The sequence below is a fragment of the Heloderma suspectum genome, chromosome 6 (assembly GCF_057233095.1).
Source record: "Heloderma suspectum isolate Gila_16-S chromosome 6, 16-S_ref, whole genome shotgun sequence".
Classification (NCBI taxonomy): domain Eukaryota; kingdom Metazoa; phylum Chordata; class Lepidosauria; order Squamata; family Helodermatidae; genus Heloderma; species Heloderma suspectum.
This window is the reverse complement of record NC_139463.1, coordinates 101,343,326-101,358,530: the sequence shown is the minus strand read 5'-3', so window position 1 is coordinate 101,358,530 and position 15,205 is coordinate 101,343,326. Positions and strand designations below refer to the sequence as shown.

The 15,205-nt window shown below is 45.2% G+C and overlaps 1 protein-coding gene across 1 annotated transcript in view; it reads left to right on the top strand.

Annotated features, from left to right (window-relative positions):
• The first annotated feature begins 1,083 nt into the window (after positions 1-1,083).
• Positions 1,084-15,205, top strand: part of IL11 (interleukin 11) — a 33,106-nt gene continuing 18,984 nt past the window's right edge. Inside the window, exons 1-4 of the mRNA XM_084807770.1 lie at positions 1,084-1,087; positions 2,308-2,491; positions 4,670-4,752; positions 5,129-5,226. Of these exons, the coding sequence (XP_084663896.1) occupies positions 1,084-1,087; positions 2,308-2,491; positions 4,670-4,752; positions 5,129-5,226 (369 nt within the window). The remainder of the gene's footprint in view (positions 1,088-2,307; positions 2,492-4,669; positions 4,753-5,128; positions 5,227-15,205) is intronic.

Below are 15,205 nucleotides of genomic sequence, written 5' to 3'. Positions count from 1 at the left end.
TGTTGGTGATTTTTGTTTTTTCTAGTGGAGAACCTCCAGCCCTGGAATGAATGGTTTGCGGGTGAGTTGCCACATGGTGGCAGTGTGGGGCAACACAGACTGAAAGTTCTAGGGCAGCAGGCAGGTTGCACCAAAACCTGGAGTTGCACAGGTTGTGCATCTATCTGATTTCCTTCAGGACCTCTTACTGGGAATGAACGGATCTGAAATAACCCTCCATTCTGATTTTCTGTATTTAGGGTTGGCATCGCCTCCCCACCCCACAAACTCAACAGACCCTGAGATTTTTATGTATATATTCCTTCTAGCATGTAGTTTGGCTGGCTTGCTCGAGCCATCTAGATCTACCTACTCTGCAAGCACCACAGTTCGATGGCTCTCATCCACTTCCTCTCGCTACTGTGGTCTGGTTAACGTGTGGGATCCTGCATGGCAGGCCTGCATGTTGGACTCGTATGTTCTTTTTAATTTTCTTTGCCTTCTTAGGGCTAATTTACAAGATTATTTTGAGCCACACTGACTTCCAGTCACTCCACCACAGCCTGTATGGATACTGCCCACTACCCACTGAGTTGGATTGGCTTCAGTCACTGAATTTTAAGAACTTGAGAAGCTGCTGTTGGAGGCCAGTGCCCAGAAAGGGTTCCACACTTATCAAAATGCGTAGCAGGTACCATACCACGTGACTGGTTATGTCAGGCTAATGCAAGCCAACCCAAGATCATCCAGTGTGTTTCATAGCTAAGCAGTGATTTGAACATGAGTCTAAACCCAACACTATATCAACTATGACACCCTGCCTTTCCCACCACCCAAAAGACCCTTTCCTAGACACTGAAGAGGAAGACTTATGATATTGATGCCCCTGCCCTCAAGGGTCACAACAAAGCCTCAGGGTTGCTAGGAAACAGGCTTATAAATGGGGCTGGAGGGACTCCCCCCCCCCCCCCCGTGGGGGAAAACTTTTCTGGGAGGAAAGTGGGAATTAGTTGGTTAAGTAGGGGCGGTGTGTGCATGCAGCATGTATGTGACTGTAAAAGGGGCCAGGGCTCCTAGGTTCTTTTGTGAGCAAAGTACGACCTCATGGGTGAGAGCAGAGGAGTCTGGGAAGAGGCAAGATTTCCCATCCACTGTATACTGCTTTCCCAGACGGACTGCACCATGCTATGACTGCACAGTTTTTGTGTGGAGTTTGTGTCACTGTCTCTCCCAATTACGACCCTCTTCTCCTGCTCCCCCGCCCCATTTCCCTCCCAGCCAGCCTGGCTGGCTCCCTCCCCACATCTTCTCATCTCTGCCAGGCACAGAGGAAGTGAAAAGGCACCTGTAACTGTGTGTGTGGAGGGCGAAGGGGTGTTAAACCTTTGCCCGCAAAATTTTTTCCAGAAACCTAGGTATCCTGGCTTTTCATTCCCTCTGAGCTCTCATTCATGACACCCTATTACTCTCTTCCCAGAGAATGTGGATTCCTTCCCCATCGCAGCCCCCAAACATTGTGTCAGCAGCGTGACGTGGTCCAGCCCCCCCCCCCCAAGCCATGACACAGTCAGTGATTTGTGGGTTCTCCTGTCAAGCTGACACATCGTCTTTGCTAGGTCCGGAAGACTGGTGGTCCCCCAGCATTGCGTTTTGCTGAGCGGCTAGTGACTCTGCTTAATGAGAGTGTTAAAGGGTGCATGTGCTTGACTCAGAGAGCTGGACATCGGTGTGTGTGTGCCCAAGTGGGGGCGGGGGGTGGGGGCTCTGTGAACTTGTGCAACTGGCCTGGAGAGAGTCAGAGCTGCAGATTCAGAGTCTCCGATCACAAACTTTAATCTCCTTGCCTCAAAACCACAATCTGACCATAGGGATAGGTGACTGACCTAGCTACCTCACCTGCTTGCTTGGGCTACCCAGGAGTGACTCAGGGACAGGATGGCATCCAGAGGGGTCCTGGCTCTGAGACGTCCTCATTTTTTCCCACCCCTCAACTAATTCTTCAGATTCGAGGCGTAGTTTGAGCTGGCTCTCGCCCAAGAGATAACCCCCCAAGAACCAGTTTCCAAAGTTAGGGCTCCTGTGTACGGTATACATAAGCTGTGTTCGCATTATCAGGGGTTTTCTTCTGGAAACCAGTGGTCTTGTTTGAGTGGAGTATCTCCAAGCATGTGTAGAGTGCAATTTCATCATATTGAGGTAAAACTAAACACAGCACATTTCTGCACCTCTAGGATTGTGGTCATAGGGCATGGTGCCCAGGCAGATTGAAGAGGTGGTACTTTTTACCTCAAGAGTCCTCCTCCCCCCACTTTACTTGCTGTGTTAAAGAATTCAAGCTTCCTTACATCAAGGGCCAGCTGAAGGAATTTAAGGCCTCCCAGGCAACGTACTCTCAGTGGACCCCGTATAACCTGGAAGAGGTGCAGGGTGGAAACGAAGAATTCTCTCAAAATGCTCCTGAATGTCTTGGAGGCTCTGTGAAAGGTGGTGAAGTGGCAGCGCTTCTGGAACAGTAGGCTCTTGACTGCTCTAGCACATGTGCCCCCACCCACAGACATCCAGAGCAAGCCCTCTCTCCAGTTTCACCTATTACCATGACTTCTCCTAGAAACCCTAGGACTCGTAGCTTCCCTCTTACTACATCCCTCTTTCATTCCCTGTACATCGAGGCCTTCCTCTTCTAACCTGATATTTTTTAATTTCCTTCTTAGGAAACCAAAGAGTCCTGGTTCCCAGAATGCACCACTACATCTTGCTTTCCTCCTTGAACTAAAAACAGTGGGATGGGAAACAAAATGGCAAAATTTCTTGCACTTAAACTTTAAAGCAGGCGAGTGTGAATGAAGCATGCTTCTGTCCTACAATGTGCTTTTAGTTCCTCAGAGCACTGGTCTTCAACTGGCGGCTCAGGACCCATAAGTGGGTCTCTTCTTGATTTAAGGTGGGTCACCGCTATTTTCCAGCATAGTTTTATAAGAGAAAGAAACAGATAGAAAAGGAGGAGGGTAGGTCAAGGGGTGACCAATTGCAAAAGACGACTTTTTTTTAGTGTCAATAGTTGTGAAGCAGAAGGAAATTCAGGAGCTAAAAATTTTCAGCTCTTAAAAAAAAGTCCCTGCCAAAATTCTCGTCCCTGCACAACTATTAATGTTGTACAACCCTGCCCTCCTAGCTCTTAAAAACAAGGAGAAAAATGTGTATGTATATGCATTTATCAATTTGTCTATCCATCCTTCCCCCATCCACTGCCTCATCTGCAGGCAGCAAATCTGGGAAAGCCATTTTGAGGGGGAAGAGCAAACATTATTCACAACTTGAGTGGGGGTTGCTTACTGGACAGCAGTAGCTTTTTCTTTTTAACTTTGTTTTGCTGTCACCATAAGCAGCAGCAGAATTCCTCTGGCAATTGCCTCCCCCCACCCCCCAATCAGAACTATGTTATGTCACGATGCTGGGAAAGACTGAAGGCAAAAGGAGAAGGGGACGGCAGAGGATGAAATGGCTGGATAGCATCTCCGATGCAATGAACATGAACTTGAGCACACTGTGGGAGACAGCAGAGCACAGGAAGGCCTGGCATGCTATGGTCCATGGGGTCACAAAGAGTCGGACACGACTGAACGACCGAACAACAACAAAGCATAATGAAACATAAAAAACAATGGAATTCAGTGCCCTGGTGTTGGTCTGGAAGAGTCCTTATTCTGAGGGGAAATTGTGTGTGTGTTGTGAGTGTGGAAATATGGCAAGAGGTGCCAAGGGGAACACTGCTATGCGGTCGCAGAAACAACGTTTTAAAAGAAAAGGCCGCTGCTACCAAGTAACCCACCTCAAGCATGCAAATCATTTCTCCCCCAGATCCTCCCAGTTCTTGTGCCACTCATTTGCTTCCCCAATCTGGAGTTGGAAGTTTTAGTTGAGAACTTTCACCTCAGCTCAAGCTTGGTATCTATCTACCCAGCCATGGGTCTGAAACATCTGATTACAGGGGCAGCCAACGTGGTGCCCACAGGCAGCAATACGCCCCTGGGCACTTTTCTTGGTGCCCACCAAGATGTCCTACTCCTCCCACTTTTTTTTAGTTGATACCTTTTCTTACTGGCAGCTGAGATTGCTGTGAAATAGGTTTCTGTTGGTGCTGAAAATGTTGGGTTCAAAGGAGTTGTTTAGTGTGTTGGCGCTCAGACCCCACCTGTGTCCTGTACTCAGTCTTTGGGGCAGGTTAATTGTCCTTTGCCATGCCGCCTATGGCAGCCATTTTGTGGTGGTGTCCAGTACAGTTTCTCAGTACAGTTGCCAGATGTGTTCCTGGGCCCCAAAAGGTGGCCTGCCCCTGCACTAGAGGGCTGGTAAGGGGTGGGGGGTCCAGATCTGAAATGCTTTCTTGTCAGTCAAAGTGCTTCTTGCATATATGTTGTGTCTCTCCCAGTGCATCTTGTTACTGCTGACTCTCTACAAGTAGGGTTCATGCAATTTTATACCCTAAAACAGCCATTTCCAACGTGGTGCCCTTCAAATGTTTTGGGCTTGAGGTCCCATCAGCCCCAGACAGCCCAACCAATGGTCAGCAGTGCTGGGAGTTGTAGTCTAAAACATGTGGAGGTCACCAGGTTGGAGAAGGGTGCCCTAAAATCTATCCAGCAGCTTCTCCTCCCTGCAACTGACCCTACTACATGTTCTTGCCTCATAGTTGCCTGTACGCCAGAGGCAGCTGCATCTCCATCACCCAGCCACATATCTGGCAACTTGGTCCTACCACTCATTTATTCAGAGGTAAGTCCCACTGTGTCCAATGGGACTTAAAAGTAAATGTGCATAGGATCATAGCCTGTTTCACTTATTTCAACAGCACTATTTAGAGGACAAAATAATTATCTCATTCTTACAATAATCACTATTTATGTTTATGTTCTACAGGTGGCTGAAAAAATGGTGACTTGGGACATGTCTGTGTGGACTCCCCTATGACTTCTGGTTCAATCATGTGATCCCAGATTAAAAGTAAGTCACATATATCCCCAAAATATGACATCTTAACCTTTAACTGGTTCATAGTGGTCCTGATTTTGGTCATACCTGCTACATGAGGGACCAGCAGGATATGATGTAGATCTGTAGTGGAAGCTGCCCTCCTCTCCTCCTCCTGCAGAGGGATCTGCTCTTCCCACAGCACACCAGATCTCCCAATACAGCCACATTGAAGGGGGGCTGAGTCCAGATCTCCACTTCCCAAACCCAATGTTCAACGTGAGGAGAAGGGGCCATAGTTCAGTGGCAGCACACATCTTTCATATGCAGAATGCCCCAGGTCCAAATCCCTGGCATCTCCAGCTAACCATGTGATCCTTGGCATGTCTACTCAGAACTAAGCCTCATTAAAGTGAAAGGGACTTGCTCCCAGAGAAGTGGACATAGAATTGCAGCCTCAAAGAATCAGGTGGTGGGTGATGGGAAATGCCTGAGAGATTCTGATGAGTTGCTGCCAGCCCGAGTGCACAGCATGGGGCTGCATAGACCAGTGGAATGACTCAGGACATGAAAGAATAATCTGGGTGAGTGCTTCTGAGCATGTGTTCAGTACATTTCTCTTACAAACGATTGATAACAGTCAGCCCCCACACATCTGAGTTCAGGGGAGCAAGGCTTCCAAGATATAAGATGAGGTACAGCCACATTATTCCTTGGAGGAATATGTTAACTACCTCCTATTGTCTCTAAATATCTTCTTCTCTTTGATCTTCTTTCCCTGTTCTTTTGACTCTGGTTGCCGTCTGGATGAGAGACTTGAGTAAAAGCTGGATATAAATGTAACAAATAAATGATATGGAAACTTTATGTTCTAAGACAGGGGTCCCCAACCTTTTTGGACCCGTGGGCACATTTGGGAATTTGAGAAACTGCTGTGGGCACCACGACAAAATGCCTAATCAGTGGATCACCACTTTGGCATCTACCTGTCATGTCTATGGATCTTAGGCTGCGTCTTATTCAACAAAAACTTTTGTTTCATGTCTCTTTGACATTTCAACATCTCTTTAATAAGGGATTGTCTAATTCAGCTAACTGCTGGCGGTGGAATAAATCAAATGCTTCTTTTAAACATTATTTTGGTAATGTCCAGTAGTTGCTTCTTCTGGGGAGGAGATTATGACACAGATAAATTTTGTACTGGAACAGTCTTTAATGTTTACTGATGTACACACTGTTTTAAATCATTTACCTGCTTCATGGAATTTAACAAGTGGCCAGTGTAAATGAATTCTCGGCGCCCTTTTCACAGCTAAAAGATATTACATAATTGGAAGGATAAGTACTGACCTGCTATAATGCAATGGATTGAGGACCTTACCGCACTTTCAGTATTCGAACAGCTGGCATGTAGATCAAATGGATATATTTGGATATTTGATCTGCTTTTGTTGAGGCCTGTGGATAATTGCTAGAAAGTTGTATGCATTTCATATGTATTCATTGCTATGGATATATACAAATCCATGTATGCGTATTTAAAAAAAAAACAGGGGGAAAGTGTTGCGGGCATCTCTGGGCATCACGTTGGGGACCACTTCACAGGTGCCATTGGAGATGCCTGCAGGTGCCATGGCACCCATGCATGCTGCACTGGGGACCCCTGTTCTAAGAGGTTAGCTAAAACTCTGCAAATGGAGCTTTGGATATCGCCCCCCAGCCTGAAAGGGATCCATGGACCAAAGCATGCTAGAACAAATAAGCTGTATTCACATGCATTATTTATTGCCTCTTTTCATGAATTGCCGGCTAAGTAGCATTATGACCAGTATTCCACAAGAATGGTAATAAATTTATAACAACAATAACACTTTTTTTTTCATTGCCAAGCTGGGAGTCACAGCTATTCTATAAGAATGCCCATCATGACAGCTGATTTGGATGCGAGTGTGGCGCCTCATAGTCACCCCTACCTTGAACTGGGTTCATTTCAATCATTCTTAATCAGGATAGCTACATGGAAACTCCAGGATCAGAGGCAAGTATGCTGAAAGCCTGTTCTTGGGGAGTGACAGCAGGAGGGGGCTGTGGTTGCTTACATGACTTGTTTGTGGGTTTCCTGCTGTGGAAAGCAAGATGCTAGACTAGATGGATCTTTGACCTGGTTCTTTGTATGTTCTCGTGGATCTAACCAGAGGCATCCTTACTTGTTTCCTGATCTGACTTAGTCAATTAATAAGTTGATTATTATATGATTATGGAAGTGTTGTGGTCAATATGAGGATTACGTAGACCAGCATCCCCCAATCTGGTGCCCTCCAGATGTTTTGGATTTCAACTCCCTTCAGCCCTAGCCAGCATAGGCAATCGTGAGGAATGCTGGGTGTTGGAGGGGGACCAGGAGGGGACCAGGTTACCTTAAGGACCACCTTCACCTATATGACCCTGCCCGTGCACTAACATCTGCTTTGAAGGTACTGCCTGTATGTTTACTATTCATGCCCTCAGTTGGTGAGCACAAGAGACAGGGCCTTCTCGGTGGCAGCCCACAGTTATGGAACTCTGGTTGACTTATCATTGGCTCCTTCAGTACAGGCCTTTGAAAGGACCTTGAAAAACATACTGTATCTCTTCACTGCTGCCTTCCCTTATGAGTGTGAATGGCTTGTGTGAATTCACAGTTTTCAAACAGTAACTGTACATACCTATTTCTTGTGCCTAGTGCATACCAGTCTGATGGGCCCTAATGGACATTGCATCATTCTTGTGTATGTCCATTTGTGAGGGCTTGGCCTTAAAAAGTGGCTTGTAAATATTATGAATGAATAAATAAATAGTCATTCTCCTTATTCACACATGCCCTGCACAGGTAACAACAGGGGTTTAAACCATCTCATTTTAGAGCTGAAGTCTTGACCGCTGCTCCTCAGCCCCACAGTCTGCTGCAACTCGAGCCCTGAGGAGGGATTGCTGTATAAACAGCCCCCACCCCAGAGTCAGCTGCAGCTCAGGCCCAGATGAGAGGGGTTCCTGTGTAAACAACCACTGCCACCACCCCAGAGGCAGCTGAATCTTCTCTGAGCTTGCCTGCTCTGGAAAGGAAAGCCTCTTCTGGAATGTGCGTGTTTGTGGGCAGGTGTGTTGATGTGGTTTGGAAATCAGCAGAGGGGCGGATGTGACCCTTTGACCCCAGCGCACACCCCACACGGGGCAGACTGGAAGTGGGACCTTGTCTGTCAGGTTTGGGCCTAACGTGGGAGGCTTGTGGCTGGGCCCGGCTCCTCTCGCTTGAGGCAATGCAAACAAGGAAGAACCTTTTCCCCCCGATGAAATTCCTTGAAGTGTAGGTGAAAGTTTGAGGCAGGAAATCGGGCTGGGCTGCTCAGGTCACTGGGCTTTGGAGGCTGGGATAAACAGTCTGGGCTCTTCTTGGAGGCCTTCTGCTCTCATCCACCGGCCAGCTCAGGACACGAGATTTGCCCTGGGTTTTACCAAACCTCAAAATTGGATTACTACAATGTGCTTTACATGGGGTTGGTCCAGAAGCTGCAGTTGGTGAAGACTGCCACAGCCAGGTTGGTAATGGGAGCGGCTTATCACCAGCATGTGACACCTATGCTGAGAGAACTGCACTGGCTACCTATATGCTGCTTGTTGTTTAGGTATACAAAGCCCTAAACAACTCAGGATCAGGATACTTAAGAGACTGCCTGATCCCTTACCCACCGTCTTGGTTCCTGCACTCATCAGGAGATACCCTCCTGATGGTACCCAAGAATTAAAATGTTTGGTCCATCATGGCTTGGAATAGGGCTTTCAATGTCGTGGCGCCCACCATCTGGAACTCCCAACCACTACAAATTAGGCAGGCACCAACACTTCTGGGTTTTTGGCACCTACCAAAAACATCCCTTTTCCAACCGGCATTCCCAGGAAGGAAATCTTGTCCTTTTTTTGTTTTGTTTTTTACATTGCTTCGAAATGTCTTTAATATATGCTGTCCACTGTTGTTCTGTTTTGGAAGCTTCCCCCTGCCTTCTCAACCTCTGGTCATGGGGCTCAGTGGCGGCAGCTTCTTAATGGCACCTTTTGGACATACTCCTGATACTCAAGTATGCAATACATTAGGAAGGATGCATGCATGCAGGATAATTCATGGGGGATAAGGCTATCAATGGCTACTAATCATGATGGCCATATATTACCTTCAGTATCTAAGTCTGCATGCATCTCAATACCAGGTGCTGAGAAACACAAGGGGGGAGGTGCTATGAGCTCATGTCCTGCTTGTGGGCTTCCTATAAGGCATCTGTTTGGCCACTGTGGGAACAGAGTGCTGGACTAAATAGGCCTTTGGTCTGGTCCAGCACAGCTCATCTTATATTCTTATGTAGGGTTGTTTTTTCACTCAGTGACTGGAGAAATGATTGGGCGCTAGCCTGCAAATTTTTAAATGGGAAAGCCATAGATTTTACTGGCGCTCACCATGCTTTTAAAAAAGAGAGGAGGAAAAACTCCTAGGTATCATCTGTGTCTGGGTTGGGCAACCTGTGGCCCAGTGTTGTTGAACTCTTAACTCCTATCATCCTTGACCATTAGCCATGCAAGTTGGGGCTGATGGGAGCTGGAATCCAACCCCACTTAGAGGACTGCTGCAGACTGCCTGCCCTCGCTATATACTTTTATTCTCCAAGTGTGGATCTATGAGTTTTTCCACACAAGGGCTGTTAATCGCTGTATCTACTTTCAGTTTTGTCACAGAATTCAGCTCCGAGCTTTACACAAAAAGCTTTTCCTTTCCTGCTTTTCTGCTACATAACCTCTAGGTGGCGCTGTGCTATAGTGGAATAGCGCAAATACACAAGTAGTTATTTTGCTTTCAGAAATAATACCCCATTTTCCCTGCTCTTAAAAAAACAAACAGGAAAGCTCTCTTAAGAAACAGAAGTGAAACTGGAGGATCACGATGCCGTCTAAAGAACCCATAAACAACTGTAAGTAAGGAATCATGAGTGCACAATAAATGCCTCATGTAGAAAAGCTCTTTATGTAGCCAAAACAGCACCATCCATTCACAGGCTCAGGAAACTTTGGCGAAGCAGAAAATTTTTTTAGGCAAAAACCAAAGGGTGGGGGGGAAACAGACTCCAAAGCAATCCATTGAGGACTGAAGCGTGCTGGCTGATTGTGGGGAGGAGAGGTGAATGGAATGTAGTATCCTGGAAGAAGCCATGGTTTGCTGGCTAGAACTCTGAACAAGAGCTCCACACTGTTATTTTAAAAAAAAAAAAATTTGCAGGAATCACGTTTTAGAAACCAATTTTTTTTATGCAAAGATAGACCGCAGCCACTTAAACTAAAACAAGGAGGTATCAACAAGTATCCAATATGTTTTCTTGTTTTTGCTGCAACAGACTCATAGGCTACCCTTGTGGAAATTGTAATAATGCCATTGTGGAAATTATGGTGCCTCCATATTTAATGTGCAATTTGATTATTTTTTAATCTTCACTCTGAGCATGATCCAGCCAATGTTTAACCATTTTTAAAGTCTCATTGATTTTAGTGGAGAAGATATAATCATGTTTTTAACTCTCCCATTGAAATCCCTGGGACAAAGTGTGATATTTTGGAAGTAAATTCCACAGAAAACAATGGGAGTAACTTCCCAGTAAATATGGGGTAAGTATCCAATGTTAGTCCTACATAGAGTAGACCCATTCAAATGAATGAGACTTAAGTCAGTTGTGACTAACAAGTCTCATTCATTGCAATGGGTCTACTCTATGTAGGACGAACATTGGAGACTACTCACAGCTAGCGTTTGAGCTGAAAAGTGGTTCCCTTTTGCTGGATCATGGCCTCTCTGTCAAACCATTAGAAGCCTGGGTCATCATATGAAATGTATTGGCAGCAGACCCAGGAGAAAGCTCTTCTTCATGCAATGCATAATTAACATACAGAACTCCCTGCCACTGGGTGTTGCAAGGAAAACTGGAATAGGCTGCTTTTAAAGGGATGAAAAATTAATGGAGAAGATGCCCATCAGTGGCTTGTTAGCTAGATACTGAGCCTCCATGTTCAGAAGCAGTTTACCTCTGACAGCCAGATAGTGGGGACAGGAAAAACAGGGAATGTTTATTGTCCTCTTTGTTAATTCCCCTGTGGCACCTGATTGGTCAACATAGTGCTGGGCCAGATGGACCTTTGTGATCTGATGGAACATGCCACTTGCCGTGCTTTCAAATGTGCATGGCTCTGGGTTCAAACCCTCCCATCACCAGCTTGTACCGAGGTTTTGAAAAGATCTCTAGCACCAGGACTCTCAAAACCCTCCCTGTACAGGAGGGCGTTTGCTCCCACAATGGTTGATAGTACTAAGAAGATTCCTGTGGAACTGGCTTAGTGGATGGCTCTCCTTCTGTTGATAAATCTCCCAAATACAAAGGTGAGATTTTGATCCCACCTCGATTTTAACCCCGACCTTCATCGCTTTCTGCCCTCCATTGCAAACCTTTGCACTTCCTACTTTTCCTAACCTGAATTCCCATCTGCCTTTCTCTTTCTGTCTAAGTTAATGCATGTGATTGAGGACTGCGGGGTGGGGGGTTTTTTTGGAGGGGGGGAATCTATCCCCCTGCCTCCTTGAGCCAGAGACAGTACAAAACCTGTGGAGTTTTGGAGGAATGGGAAAGTGGAGCATGACCTCATCACACAACAAACTCACAGTCCCCCAGCCCCCCCCAGCCCCCCCCCACATACACCTAAAAAATCATCTTAAAGGGACAGCATACAGCATTACAAAGAATATGTGTCATTTCTATGACCTATACTTTTTATTTTTTTCTTTCTTTCTTTCTGGCTTTTTTTTTGAATGGAAAAGTGTGTGAGTCAAGATGTGTCACCGTTTCAAAAAAAAAACCTAGACAAGACCCGGGTGTATATAAAGACGAATTTTTAAGTGATGTAAAACACACACACTTGCACATATACAGATACTGAACAGTTAAAAGCTGCTCTGAGTGATTTTTTAAAAAATTAAATTTGTGTTCTCCCAGTACCTTTTTTTTTTTTAAAGACACTTTTTGAACTGGACAAGAGGCAATCTGGGAGATTATAGATTTTTTTAAATTGGTTGAGCCTGTTGCATTTTATTGTTATTTATTTATTTATCTACCTATTTATTTATTTATCTATTTATTTATCTATTGGAGAGGCAATTGTCATCTTGCAAGTTTTTGCGAGTGTGTGTGTGAACTCATCTACCTCAAACGTCAGAACCTTTTGTAAAAGCAGAGAACAGGTGTGGTGTGGAAGACGTTTGCAACCCAAAGATAACTTTTTTAAGGAACACCCCCACAAAGCAAGCAAATTCCAAATTAAAACCCTACAAGAATAACACCAAACTAAAACCAAAGAGGACTTTTTTTTCCATTCCACCCCCCCTCCCTCAAAGGGGGAAATTTAAACTCAGGGAAAAGAAAACCTCAGATCTTCTCCAAATCATGAAAAGTAAGTTTCTCTCTGTCTCTCTCTCTCTCTCTGTCTCTCTCTCTCTCTCAATGTTTTGGCAATATGTGTTCTTTAATTTGATTTGCCATTGACTTGTTGAAAACTCCTGTCTTGACAGCACTATATATCTCAAAATGTATATATTGATAGATAACGTATGTACCCTGTTCCCTGTTGACTTTGCAGGATTTATGGTCTCATAAATTCAGGTTTATTGCTTTTTGTGGGGCAGTCAATTTTTGTCTTAGATTACACAGATGTTTTCCTTATCCTAGACTTGCTGATAGACAGAACTTTCTTAGTCTTTATTAGTTAGGATGTACATTTATCTTTCTGGTACTGGGGATAGGGGAAGTGTGATATAATTATTAAGCATGAATCAATCTGTACCTTGCCGATCTAAATACTTGTATACCTCTAGCTGTGTACTTTCTTTGCCAGCAAGCACAGCTGCCTTTCTCCTGCCAGTTTCCACTTTGGTGCACATGCTCTGGTTACCTTTGTTGCTTCTTAATCATCTTAATGGGGGAGAATTAAGCACTCCCACTGATGGGACAAGTGGGCTTAATTTTGGCTGAATTGTCTTTATTTTGGCTAAATAATCTTTATGCCTATATCTCATCCACTACCCAGTGCTCTTTTTCTTTCAAGTAGCTCTGGTACCTGGGGGGTGGGGAGGATTTGGGCTTTGCATATGTATTTCCTTTCTCTGTCTCTCCAAAATATACCTTTATAGATGGGGTGGGTTGGACTGTCCCTGTCTCCCAAGGACTCATTATTCAGCATCAGGATCTTGTGGTCTTTTTTCCATGGATGTTTGCTCAGAACTACGTCTTAACTGAGTCCAAGGTAAGCATGAATAGGAATGCAGCCCTGATAAAACATTTTACCTGGAAATAACAAAGGTGTAGGATTATTTCTAAGTAGGGGGCTTTAAGGCCGAGATGCATGTCCAAGAGGATACAGGGGAACAAAAGACCAAAGGCAGTGGGGGAAAGACCACAGTTAATATGTTAATGCGCATTTTGCCGGGGGGGGGGGAGTGTTTAATAGTTAATATTATTACAAATTAGTATTATTGGTAAGATTTCAGTATGAAGAAAAAGGAGCCAGATCCCCTTGTTGTTGCTCTGTAGTTAAGTTTTCTCTCTCTGTCCCCCCACCCCTGCATCACAAATATGGCTCACCCTAGACCCCTTTCACTGCACGGCTGAATAGGCCCTCAAACCAATGTTTGCCATTTAGTTTGGTGAGAACAGGATTTACATCCCTACTTTAAGGCTTAAAGCCTGAGCAAGTCATCTCTTAACCTAACCTAGCCTCACTTATTGTGAGAATAAAATGGGAATAATCCCATATATGCATCCTTGTATTGGGCAAAATTATGTGATAAATTCTTCCACACTCCAGGTAGCCATATTTTCTGTTAACTCATCTCTCCATTGCAGGAGATTTCTCCCTTCTCTCCAGAAGTTCTACCTCCCTTGCCAAAACCAGCTCACTTGCTTCTGCATTTCTACTTACCACAACACGGCTTCCATTGCTGAGCTCTTCACACAAATGCATAAGGATCCTGTCTTCTTTAGGCATAGAAGCAGGGTCGGCCCTACGATTAGGCAGAGTGAGGCAGCCACCTCAGGCAGCTGTTTTTGGATGTCCTGAAAGGACAATAAGTTGTTCGTTATTTAGGTTGCTTCCAGACAGAGTGCTACCAATCAACAGGCATTATGCAGCTCTTCCAGCTTTCTCTTATTAACAGATTTTCTGCAGTGAGAAAAAAGATGGACGAAGTTACAAATGGGAGATGACAATAGGGCTGGTGTCAAGGGATGGCATAGTCGGGCACCTGCTGAGGGCTCACCCTTCAGCAGGGGCCCACTTACGACAGCTACCTGGAGTTGCTCCTCCTCTTCACCATTACAACCTACTTGTTCACCTTCCTAACGCTCTGGCCCAGATAACAGTGTTGAGGAGGAGAAGGAAGAGGAGGAGACGTCACTGCCTGCTTGCTCTCTGACTGTCAAGCAAACAAGTAAGAGCAACAATGAAAAAAGGAGGAAGAGTAATAGCAGCTGGTGGCAATGGCAGTGAGAAGGCAGACTCACTGAAGGAGGGGCCCGTTGAGGGTGCCTTGCCCAAGGGCCCTCAAAAACCTGGGGCTGGCACTGGATGATGACATTTGAACCCTCCATAAAATTCCATGGTGGTGCAATAAATGCCTTGTCTGGAGGCACCCTTAATGGTTGTATTGTTACTGATGGAGAGGGGGAGAGGCATTTGGGGGAGTTTCTGCCTCAGATGCCTGATTAACTTGGCTGTCATTGGGTGCTGTACATCTTGATTTGGGCACGGTTCAGGCTCCAAAATGTCTTGGGTTGGCCCTACAGACCAGTCTGGAGTTTGATGTAGCCTGGGACCAATTTACACATGCCATATTCATTGTCTGATGCATGCGGCATCAAATGATAACTCACAGGTATCGATTTTTAACACTGTACTTACACATCTAGCCAACCATAGAGCCATTCAGATATTTGGGAAATTACAGGAACAGACTCTGAACAGAGGTAGAAGGGAATAACACTGAGCTTTTATGAGGCATTTTAGATTGCGAACTACTTGAGACAGAGACCTGTGCTTCTGTTGTTACTCTGTAAAGCACCATATAATAATGATGATAATATCATTTATATAGCCCCTTTCTCAGAAATCCATACAACAGTCCTGTAAGGTAGGCTGGTATTAT